This window comes from Sinocyclocheilus grahami, unplaced genomic scaffold (genome assembly GCF_001515645.1).
Source record: "Sinocyclocheilus grahami isolate Dianchi unplaced genomic scaffold, SAMN03320097.WGS_v1.1 scaffold78.1, whole genome shotgun sequence".
In the NCBI taxonomy this organism is placed as follows: domain Eukaryota; kingdom Metazoa; phylum Chordata; class Actinopteri; order Cypriniformes; family Cyprinidae; genus Sinocyclocheilus; species Sinocyclocheilus grahami.
This window is the reverse complement of record NW_015505257.1, coordinates 1,471,896-1,484,843: the sequence shown is the minus strand read 5'-3', so window position 1 is coordinate 1,484,843 and position 12,948 is coordinate 1,471,896. Positions and strand designations below refer to the sequence as shown.

Below are 12,948 nucleotides of genomic sequence, written 5' to 3'. Positions count from 1 at the left end.
GGTGAACAAATTCGGACAGATCAAACTCTCACCCCGTCTTGGCGAAGTTGGTCCAGTATGTCATCACCACAGCGCTGAGCATGACATCGTTCTTGGAAAAGTTGCAGGGAAATAGATCTGTGGCACCCACCATGGGAACACCAAACACATATGGGATCTCGTCACCATGTGCTGCGTCTGCCCACTCGGGTCGTGCTTCCGTCTGGCAGTGGTGGTGGAAGGTATAAAAATAAACAGGGGACTGGAACTCCGCATGCAGCTTGGCTGTGGCAACTGCTGGCGCCACCCACTGGTGGTCGGTAAAAAGTGCAAGTAGTGTTTTACGCCGCATGTCACTGTTATCGCGGTCAGCCCAATCTGTGTACATGAACTTTATGGTCTCCCGCAGTATGTCTTTACCTAAAAAGGGACAGAGACACCAAGAGAGAAAAAGATGGATGTTGTCTGTTGAAAGACAAAGTTGGTTGTCACACAAAGCAGGGCACCTTGACCCAATATAGGAGACAGTGAGATAGAAGCACCCAAGGTGAGGGGTAAAATTAGACTGACTACCTTGAACAACCGGTAAAAGAATATGTAGATGTGTATGTCAGTGTTGCCGGCAGAAATCTGTGGGACAGTCCTGAATGTACATGTAATACATTTTCTTATGCACACTTATGCACAGATTTCATAGATCTTATTTGGACCTCAAAAGCAAAACATTTCTTTTAATAGGTATTCCATTCAATGCCTGATTAGAAACCCTAAAAAAAGGTTACATTATGTTGAATATGTACATATGACAAGTGATGTATTTTAAATCACTGCATTTAATTTGGCATGTATATAACTCAGTGAATAGTATAATTTCTTTTGATGTTGTGCTGTAGACTGAGTGGCAGCAATGGCAGTGCAAACACCGGTCAATGTCTATGTTGCGAGTATGTATGGGTGTATCAGTGAAACTCACCATCTGGGTATCCGTAGAGGTTGTCCACAAAATTTGATATGGTGTAGTCGAAGGAAGCAGCTGAAATACCATCCTCACCCTCACTGTCATCTACAAATTTCAGCCCTTCACCCTGGTTCACCCCCAACAAGATGTCGTAGTTCAGGAACTCCCCCTGAGGACATTACACAAATGTCACCCATTGTTCTCACTTTCACTAATTAACTGTCACGATTAAACTCTGAAGCACTCTAAACTCTGGGACCCTGCAGTGTCTAAATTCACACCTGCTGCATGAGGATCTCAGGGTCATCGGGGACCACATCACCGTCCACCACCGGTCCGAATGCAATGTGGTAGCGGGCAGGTTGGATATCCTGATCCACCAGCTCCCTGAAGCTCTTCCTTCGCAGACAGTCCACCAGATCTGCAGTGTCGCTGTAGCTACAACCCACCTTCTTGGCCAGGATCTTGGTGTACATCAGGGGCCGGTAGTTCACTGACCAGCTGGATATGGCGGAGCCACTCTGAGCAATGGCCCTCTGGAACAAACCTGAAACCAGGGCCAGTTACAAGACAATGACTAAGAATAGTCAAAGAGCAGGCTATAATGTGAGTGAGTCAACGTGGATAGAGTGTGACCCATGACCATGAGCAAGATAAAGCCACTGAATATCTTTTATCACCACAAAGGGAAGGCCAGTGGAACTCATTTCCATCACAAGAAACGCTTTCCATTCTGGTTTCTTAACTTTAGAACAGAATATTGACTTCAGAATAGAATAGAACACATTTTTTTAACTTCAGAACAGAAGAGATTCTTAACTTATGAACAGAGCAGAACTTTAACTTCAGAACATAAAATAATATAATCTAAATTTTTGAAAAAGACCAGAACTGAATCTTAATTTCAGAACAGAACAGAAGCTCAAGTTCATAAAATAACAGCAATAACTTCAGAAATTCATTCTTAACACATTCTTCAGAACATAATCTTAACTTTAAAAAAAAAGTTAATGAAAGAATAGACTCTTAATTTCCGAAAATAACACAACCGATTCTGAATTTTAACTTGGCTTCTGAAGACAAATGCACCAAAATAATTTCAATTGTACCTTTTTGCATTTAGCAGACACTTTTATCCAAAGTGACTTGCATCGCATTGAACAGACAAACAATTTGATTAATTCATGCATTCCCTGGGAATCAAAACCATGACCTTGGCATTGCTAGTGCCATTCTTTGCTGGTTGAGCTACAGGAATGCCAGAATGCTGGGATGCCAGAATGACAGACTATGATTGGTCTTGTGTGCTGGCTAGAAAGAGAAGTGAGGTGCAATGTGTATTTAATCTTTAAAAATATTTAATTAAACAGTGTGTCATGTAAACTCGGACCAAGACTGTCAATGTCATCTCAGACTTTGGACCTTACTGTATATGAAACTGTGCTACACATATAAAATTAAAGTTCTGAAACTAGTTTTAATGGTCAGAGAAATAAGTTGCTAAGCTAACATGGTGCACAGTAGAAAGGTCATGCTGGCTTCAACAAAGCATAACCAATAACAGTCAGGAGCTCCTTTTAATATGTGTTGTAATAGGGCAGAAACTCTGATTCATTACTTGAGTGAAAGTGACAAAGTGAGCTCAGCAGTGTTCGAAAAAGGCTCTGGATAAGCATGAGGAAACCATCTTGGCTTTCAGAACCCTGCTGCACCGTTATGTAAAGTGTCCCACGGTTTTCATCTGCAGATTCTATTATTAATTATTAAAATGTTTCCCCCACCCCCACCCCCAGTCTCACACTCACACACTCACACACTCACACACACACACACACACACACACACACACACACACACACACACACACACACACACACACACACACACACAATACTCTATTGCAAGACCCCTCAGCTCCAGTTCCCTATGAAATCAATTAAGAATCAGCTTAGCTGCAGTCGAACACTTCTGCAACACACACATAGTTGTACATGCTGCTCATTATGAATTTGTCTCACATCTCTCCATTTTTATCACACAGCACTCATTATAAACTGGCATCAAATGCAGACGCACGTGTGATCTCGAGATAGCTGTCTAAATCAGTCTAGTACGCACACAAACTCACACACATACTGCAAGGCATTGCCAAAAATCAGTCCCACTTTCAGACAGCCACACAGTATAAAAAGTATAAAACATTTTTGATCATAGAACAGTACATTGTAAAAATATATAGCACAAATAGGGTTATAGACTTTAAAACAATTCCAAATATCCAAAAATAAAAGTCTTCCAGGTTTGGAAGCGCATGAGGTTCAGTAACTTGCTCAATGACAACCCAGGTAAAAAAGAAATACACTTAGTTGTACTAATATCGATGAACTTATTATATTTTTTATTATACTATATTAAGTGCATTGTTATTTTAGAATAACTAAGTATGTCAAGTGCCTTTTAAGATATGCTTAAGATCAACTTGTTAGCAATATATCAAGCTAATAGCAACATATTTTAATACATTTAGTTGTTTTAAAATGGAACAACTTCAAGTATCTTTAGTGTAACTTAATTGTACTTCTTTACATTATTTAAAATACTTTTATACTTCTTGAGGTACAGTTATATATTTTAAGCTTCACTTTAATGTGCTTCAAGAACATTTTCAATAGCATTTCAGCTAATTAGAAATGCATTACTAGTACTGGTAGTATTGTTATAGAGCTATTTTTCAGCATTCTAATATGGTATATTAAAAAGTAAAAAAATCATTAAATTAACATGACGCACACGTACACACACTTTCACATCTAGAAAACTTTAATGTACTTTACAACAATAAATCTTGTGTACATTATTACACCAATAAATTCATTGAGTACATTTAAAAAGTACAGAAGCATATATAAACTCTTGACCAAAATTATTATAGTAAATTACAATAAATTAAAATAAAAATCAGTGAAATGGTATAACAGAAATACTTCAATTTGTAGAAAGTTTCTGTATTACTGGAAAGTACACTATGAATATTCCATCATCGAATAACAATGCATAATGCAGTTTTCTGATTCATTGAGTACATTTAAAAAGTACAGAAGCATATATAAACTCTTGACCAAAATTATTATAGTAAATTACAATAAATTAAAATAAAAATCAGTGAAATGGTATAACAGAAATACTTCAATTTGTAGAAAGTTTCTGTATTACTGGAAAGTACACTATGAATATTCCATCATCGAATAACAATGCATAATGCAGTTTTCTGCACACACACACACACACACACACACACACACACACACACACACACACACACACACACACACACATGAAGTTACCAAAAACAATAAAGTGCAGAAGTGAATAAAGTGCATTTTTTACAAACTCAAACCTGCAAATGGCTGAACTAAACAAAGAAACGAAAAATTTGAAATGTCACCATCTTCATCTTCAAGTGGAGGCTCACTTTTCTTTGAGTACTGGGGGCATGCAATTCAGACACTGTGGTCTATGGAAATGTTTTCATCACAGGGTCTGTGAAAGGAAAAATAATTAATCAGTGGTTTTGAGTGGTGTTTTTGAATATAATATGCATTATAATTTGCATAGATATGCATTAGAATTTCTTTGACTGTTCTCAGTTTACCATTCAAAGCTTTTAAATCCTCATCAAGCTTGACATAAGTGCCCTCTTGTCTGTCGTCACCGTACAAATACTCTGTGTTACATTGAACATAAGGTTAGAAGAGGCCCAACATCTTTACAACAGAAGTGATGAATCCAAAGTTAGCATGATTCTCAGAGTCCCAATAATCACTTTATTAAGAAATATGTCAGCCAGAATTAAACCTTTGAGATTACTGACATGAGATTTAAACACTTACCACTCTCTTCTTTGCTCGTCTCTCTGATCTGATTTCAATTGGTCTTCTATTGAAACAGCAGCTGATCTGAAAACAACAAATTAACTAATATTTCACAATAAAATACTGAAAAAAAAAAAAAAGATGATTAGTGTTTTCTTTTTAACAATGACAGCACAATGTACCTGGTGGGTAATATAATCAAAACCTTCTCAGCCCCTTTTACAGTTTAATCTTTGTACCCACAATCAAACAGGCAATAAAGTTGTAAAACTTGAAGGAATATAAACACTAGGTGGCTGGACAGCTCAAGATGAAGTAATTGTATGGTCATAATGTGGTGTTTTTCAAACTATTCAAAGAACATTTGCTTCATTACAATTAGGCCAAATTGTTGAGGAAAAAAAATCACAACTTAATTTTAATAAAAAAAAAAAAAAAAAGTATTTTAATGGTGTACATGCTATAGTGACAAATTATTCTTTCTGCCAATACATTGCACAATGTTTTTATTGTTGTTTTAAGAGACAAAATGCCACTACCTAGACTTTAAGCAACCATACTGTATATCCAGTGCCTACAGTTGTTAGATAACTAGCTAGTAAGTCAGTTTCGTGTTACAGCGGCTAACGTTAGCATTCCATGTGTTAGCTAACATTTGCAAATGTACACCAGCTCTATCCACCTATGAAAAACTCAGAAGTGATCTTAAATTTAGTTAAACAAATGGAACTTATCACCAAGAAGCTGTATTTCTGCGGGCAATATCTTCATCTGTCCGTGTCTGCTTCGTCTTAGCATGTATACATTTAAAAAAAAAAAAAAGAAAAAAAAAAAGAAAAGAAAAAAACAACAACTTTCAACTGGTAATGACAAGTAACAGAAATGAAATACTTAACTAGAGTCACAAAATACTGAGGTTCCAAATCTACACACATAGATATGGAAGCCCGTTCCAGCCACTGAATACAATTTAAAAAACATTTTTTTTTAAATAAAAATTTATTTAGTTATTGCGACCTTTTATCTCACAACTCAGACTTTTTTTTCACAGAATTGTGAGATATAAACTCACAATTGCGAGTTATAAATTCAGAATTGCGAGATATAAAGTCACAATTGCGAGATAAAAACTCGCAATTCTGACTTTTTTCTCACAATTGCGAGTTTATATCTTGTTTATATCTGTGCGACCTTTTATCTCACAACTCAGACTTTTTTTTCACAGAATTGTGAGATATAAACTCACAATTGCGAGTTATAAATTCAGAATTGCGAGATATAAAGTCACAATTGCGAGATAAAAACTCGCAATTCTGACTTTTTTCTCACAATTGCGAGTTTATATCTGGTTTATATCTGTTTATATAAACTGTTTATATCAGACTCGCAATTGCGAGTTATAAAGCCAGAATTGCGTGATATAAACTCGCAATTGACCTATCGGTAAGCCCCGCCCCCCCTTAGTTACTGTTGCTCGCTCGGTCAAACAAACGGAGTTGCTCACTGTCTTACAATGACAGCTGTCAGTGAAAACTTTCCGAGGTGTTTCTGATAAATTTGGGACACAGATGGACCTTCAAGTGGGACTTAAATATGCCATGGAGGGATATATAAAATATATTAAAATAAATATGTAAAAATACAGATCACAATTCAAACGGGATAATTATGTTACGGTCGTCACGATCGCAATGACGGGATCCCGGATCAACACCGTTCATATACCGCAGAGTAAGATTAAATTAATTTACATTTAACCAGATTAATATGGAGAGGCACTCTAATATAGACCTTTGTTTACGTGTTTTTGACTTTCACTGCACGGTACATGACGTGAGAACAGTTAGCTATTTAGGTTTGTACGTTAGCATGGACTCACTAACTTTAATGCTAACGTTAGCTAGTTTTAGCCAGAGGTACCTTGCTGAAGCACAAGATGACACTAACGTTCTGCTTGAGCAGATGAAAAGTGTTACTTAATGAGAGTATGACAACCAGAAAATGAACGTTTTCGTCTTCATTGTGATTGGGGTTGAATGCTTAGGGACATTTTGCTCTGTTTTGGTTGGATTTAGGAAATGGAATAAAATAAATTACATGGCCTATCCTCTCAGGATAACTGGAATTAGTGTTACAAGTACCCCAGGCACATAGTTTTTCCATTTTTGTAGCATAAACACCATTAAAACAATGCAAGCTTCTGATCTTCCAATGTTACTTTATGGCGCTGAAACCTAAAGATGTCTGAGTTCCACTCCCCGTGCAACTGACACTCGACTGCCATTGGCTCATCAGCGTTCGAGGGGAGGGGCTTACCGTTAGGTCAATTGGTCACTGACTGAGATATTCTCAGATTTGCAAGTTTATATCTCACAATTCTGACTTTATATCTCACAATTCTGACTTTTTTTCTCGCAATTGCGAGTTTATATCTCGTTTATATCTGTTTATATAAACTGTTTATATCTGACTCACAATTGCGTGTTATTAAGTCAGAATTGCATGACATAAACTCGCAATTCGGAGAAAAAAAGTCAGAATTGTGAGTTTATATCTCGCAGTTATGACTATTTCTCAGATTTGTGACTTTATGTCTCGCAATTGCGAGTTTATATCACGCAATTCTGACTTTATTTCTCCGAATTGTGAGTTTATATCACGCAATTATGAGAAAAAAAGTCAGAATTGTGAGATAAAAAGTCGCAATTACCTTTTTAAATTTTTTATTCAGTGGCGAAAATGGGCTTCCATACATAGACGCTTTAAGAAGCTGGGGAAAAATAATATATAACAATAAATGTTCTATTTAATTTAACAGTTCAGTTCTAAATTCTGTAATCAAGTACTCACCTTCACATTGTTCCAAACCCTTTAAGACTTTCGTTCATCTTTGAAACCAAAACAGATATTTTAATGAAATCTGACAGATTTATGTCCTTCTGCTGAAAGACACCAAAACTGTTCACGTTTCAAAAAGTTCATCACAGACAAAAACATCGCAAAAATATTCCATATAAATCGAATGGTTTTTTTCCAAGTCCTTTGAAGAGACATGATCACTCTATATGACTTAACAGCTTTAATTTAGACTTGTATTCACATCCATCGACGCACATACACACGCACAGTAGAACTGGTAAACGGAAGCTCAGACGTGGTTGTCTGGGGCTCGAGAACCAATCAGGTTTTCTAACACATGTTAAGCAAATACACCTGAGCTTCCACAAAAGCCAATGAGGTTTGTTTTTGTGCATCACGTGGTAGGTTGAGCTTGTTTGAATTTAGGCACATAAACAAGTAAATAAATAGGGATTTTAAGCATATCGTTGGAAAAATGATTTATGATGCACTTCAAATAATACAATGTTGAAATGCTTGTGGAAAATACAGTTAAATATGAGCCTATTACAAGTAATGTATCATGATATGCATTTAAAAGTGAAATTAAAATATATTAGAATTGTATTACAAAATAGCCTAGTATTCTTTTACGAGTACAAACAAGTAAAACCGAGCAACATTTAACATGCCTATTACTAAGGTATAGTTGACAAAATTATACATTTATTTATAACAATTAATAATTACAAATTTAACACAATGTAAGAATGCATTTGAATATTTTATATCTATAATGTATTCATGTGTGAGTGAATTAATATACGTTATGTAATATATTAAAATATTTTTCAAGACATCTTACTTTTGAAAAGCAGGCTGAAGCACATTCAATACATAAATATTTAAAATATATTGCAGTAGGTCTACATACTGTATGGTTTATAAATGAGATACATATACTTTAAACTCACTAAACGCTGAATCATTTTACTATGTTCTTACACATACAGTAACCATAAAATATACTTTAAATAAAAGTAAAATAAGTTGATTTCTGTAAATTCACTAAAATGTCACAAAAGTATGCTTGTGTTTGATCATATTTATTAAAAACGTAACTAAGCATATATTTATTACTAAAGAACTTCTAGTATACTTTTTAAAAATATATTAAAATGCAATTCAATACTTCAAGTAAGCATGTTAGAAGTACAACTGTACTGTAAATATTCTTTATAGTACAAATATACTAACTATACTATATAAATATCTGAATTTCACAATTGTTAGTACATTTCAGAGTACTTATTTTTCACCTGGGAAATGAAAGTGTCCATGATAAAGAGACAGAAAAACCTAAAACACACATCATGTTCTTAGAAATATCATCTTTCTACTGATGTTGGTTTTGTAAAAATGTCAGGAATCTAAAATACCATGGAGTGTCATAAGTAATACTTCATTACTACTTTTCATTATACCTTGTGTGTGTATACATCCTAATAATTATTTTTTAAAAACTGTAGTTTTTCTAAGAAATAAGAATAAAAGATTCTGTCAAACTACTTCTTTTTATAATTAGGCTTGTTTCTTCATTATGATATCAGTTTAGTTAGATAGTTGACTTTATGTCCCTGTCCCTATCCAAAATAAAATTCAAAACAGGAATGATGAAAAACACTCTCATCATGAAATATGTGTAATCAAGTCATTGTACTATTGAAAGTTTGACCTCTTCTGACCAAATGTTTTTCATTAAAACAGTAATATTAGTAAACAAATAGTAATATTTAAAAAAAAAAGTTCTCTATTTGAATATATTTTAAAATGTAATTTATTCCTGTGATGCAAAGCTGAATTTTCAGCATCTTTAGTGTCACACGATCCTTCAGAAATCCTTCTAATGTGCTGATTTGCTGCTCATGAAACATTTCTTGAACATGATCAAAACACTTTTTGATACAGTGATACCATTTTTTAGGATTCTTTGATGAATAGAAAGTATAAAGGAATTTATTTTAAATCTTTTGTAACATAATACATGTCTTTACTGACACATTTGATCAAGTTAATGGGTCCTTGCTGAACAAAAGTATTAATTTCTTTCAAAGGGGGAAAAAAAACTACTATTTTACTGACCCCAACTTTTGAATGGTAATGCTGTATGTGTATGAATTACACTTGCATTTTAAAAAAAAATTAATTTTTGAATAAATAAATAGATTGGGGAAAAAAGTGTTGTAAATAAGCAAACAATTAATAAATGTAAATTATTTGGTGACCTTCCTTTAAATCAGGGGTCTCCAAACTCAGTCCTGGAGGGCCGGTGTCCTGCAGAGTTTAGCTCCAACTTGCCCCAACACACAACAAGTTTCCAGCATGCCTATTAAGACCTTAATTAGCAAGTTCAGGTGTGTTTAATTAGGGTTGGAGCTAAACTCTGCAGAACACCGGCCCTCCAGGACTGAGTTTGGAGACCCCTGATTTAAATGATGGGATTTTTTTTTGATGATCATGGTAACAGAGTTTCAAACCTTCAGAATGATGGGACAGGATGAGAAGATTGACGCATGAGGCTCCGGCCCCAGAGCCAAATATGGTGATTCTCTCTGGGTCTCCTCCGAAGTGTCCGATGTTCTCGTTGAGCCATCGCAGAGCCTGAATCTGGTCCAGTAGCCCATAATTCCCCTTCGCTGACTGATCTCCAGTGCTCAGAAAACCTACAGAGAGCGAGAGAGTTAGACTAGAGATAAGATAACAGACAATGTGAACCAAAGGTATAAAAGACCATGATCAATACATGTTGACCAAGATCAAGCACTCTTGAGGCCAAGAAGAGCAAAGTGCATTGGTAAACTGAAAGACTGAAGTAAGGCACAGGACTAAAGCATTAATTAGTCATGTTCATTTGGAACTTCTTGTTACCATTTGGAATGATTCCTATTAATGTTCACAATAGACTTGAACTGGTCATGAATTATATAGGCTGATATGACTTATACAACACTTGAATGTCATGATTTAAGACATTTTTTTCTCACTAGATTGGAGTATGTTTTAGCATTTTTATCAATGCATAACAAAAAGTAGTAGTAGCACATTACTATATTAGAGTTTTTGAAAAAATCTGCGAAAGTGAATAATTCAATGACTGAATTCTTTGGTCTACACGAACATGACTCTGAGTCACTCAGTGAATACAGTATGTCTTCAATTACAGTACTATAAAATCTTTAGCAGAACTTATTATTTAAATGTCAAGATTTAAGACACTTTGTACTCATGAGACTGGAGTAAGATTGTTTGTAAATTTGACCATGCTCATGAATACATAATGAGAAATAATTATTCATTGTATACTGCACATTAGACATTAAGCACTACATTCGTTTTAGTTAATGAATCTTTTACGTGAATGATTTCATGACTGAACCATCTGGCCAAGATGAACATGACTCTGAGTCATTCACTGGTCGCCAGCTGGTTATGTAACCTACAGGAACAGTGACAGAGCAAATGAACAAATGAATCAAAACTGATTCAAAAGATCCAAATTATTCCATTGCTAGTTCATAAATCTATTTATAATCACTCAAAAACCTATGTGTCTTTAATTACAGTACAGTGAACGCTTTAGCAGAACATATTATTTGAATGTCAATATTTAAAACACTAAGATGGGTAAAATTTATTGTAAAATTGATCATGTTTATCAATGCATAATAAAAAAATAGTAGACATTATACAATGTATACTGCACATTAGACATTAAACAGTACATATTTTTTAAAACTTTTAATTGAATCATTCAGTGAACGAATCCTTTGGTCTAAATGAACATGACTCTGAGTTACTCGAGTTGATGCCTACCGTAACGGTGACTGAACAAATGAATGAACAAATCAGAACTGATTCAAATTATTCAATTGCTAGTTCACAAATCTATGACTCAAAAACATATGTGTCTTCAGTTACAGTATAACAGAACATTATTTGAATGTCAGTATTTAAAATACTTTTTTCTCTCATAGGATTGAAGTAAATTTATTTGTAAAATTGAGCATGTTTATCAATGCATAGTGAACATATTATTTAGTGTATACTGCACATTATACGCAAACAGTATGTTTTTTTAAACAAATCTTTTATGTGAGTGATTCAGTGCTACAAGTCACTGCAGGATATACAGCTTACTGGAACAGTGACTGAACAAGTGAACAAATGAATCAAACTGATTCAAAAGATTCAAATCATTCCATCCCTAGTTCATAAATCTAGTTATAATCGCCCAAAAACATAAGTGTCTTCACACTTGTCAATCACAGTAGCTTTGGCAGAACACATTTTCTTCTGCAACACTCAGAACCGTGAACACCAGGGGTGCTGGGGTGGGTTTGATGCATTAACTGTTATCACAGCTTATTATCATCTTGTCAAGCCCATCTTCATGACGAGTTTTGCTGATTAGCCAGTTTAGACATTTGGACCGTTGTTCTCTGGGTAGAAAAAGCTTAAGTGACCACATCCACATACATACTTCAAAACAGTAGGCCCATATACCATTATGGACATCTACGAATAATGCATGCTACCGCTCATTAAAATGGGGTGTGTGAGGCTCTGGAGTCACAGTGTAAATGAGAACTAAAGAGCTTATGTAAGACCGTCTATTTTACTATTCTAACTGAACTGGTGATGCACTGAAAACATGAAATTGTGGCGAGAAAAAAGGGGAATTTCAAACATATTTCACATGTCTAAGAAACCACTCTTCACACTGTGAAAGATAGGCTTCCTCTGGAATATTAAAATAAATGGGGAAAAGACATAAGAGGGGAAAAAGAGATAAAAATAGACCCGCACTTAAAAGCTATGTGCCCTCAGACCCAATAAAAGACTCAGTGAGTGTGACTGTGTGTGCGTGTGTGTTTTAGAGAAAGAGAGCATGTCAAAGAAACTAAGAGGGATGAGTAGGGAAAAAGACAAACTGCCATGTTGTTTTCAGGAGTCAGGCCTGCGAGGAAGATGACAAGCGACAACATATGGCACATCATATTGCAAACAACACACAATAGGAAAACAGATCACACACTCGGCACCTCTACATGTAAAATGCTCTACTAGTGTGTCATAGATGGAGGGATACACAGAAATAGAGCTCTTTGAAAATGTTCGTTACAGATGTTAAAAAAAGCCTTTGACGTCTAAAACTCCCACAGGCCGATAATGACTTTGTTATAAAGGATACTGCTGCATCTGCTACATTTATTTACATGCTGTGCAAAACAGTAGCGTGTA

The 12,948-nt window shown here is 35.1% G+C and overlaps 1 protein-coding gene and 1 long non-coding RNA gene across 2 annotated transcripts in view; both read right to left on the bottom strand.

Annotated features, from left to right (window-relative positions):
• Positions 1-12,948, bottom strand: part of LOC107586199 (neuroligin-2-like) — a 38,583-nt gene that overhangs the window by 1,860 nt on the left and 23,775 nt on the right. Inside the window, exons 4-7 of the mRNA XM_016273465.1 lie at positions 10,185-10,370; positions 1,219-1,484; positions 953-1,106; positions 33-399 (exon numbers count right to left, since the gene is read on the bottom strand). Coding sequence (XP_016128951.1) covers positions 33-399; positions 953-1,106; positions 1,219-1,484; positions 10,185-10,370 — 973 coding nt within the window. The remainder of the gene's footprint in view (positions 1-32; positions 400-952; positions 1,107-1,218; positions 1,485-10,184; positions 10,371-12,948) is intronic.
• LOC107586155 (uncharacterized) lies at positions 4,313-4,925 on the bottom strand. Its single transcript, XR_001609323.1, has 3 exons — positions 4,828-4,925; positions 4,590-4,661; positions 4,313-4,477 (listed from the first exon to the last, which is right to left on the bottom strand). It is a non-coding gene; the product is annotated as an uncharacterized lncRNA (long non-coding RNA).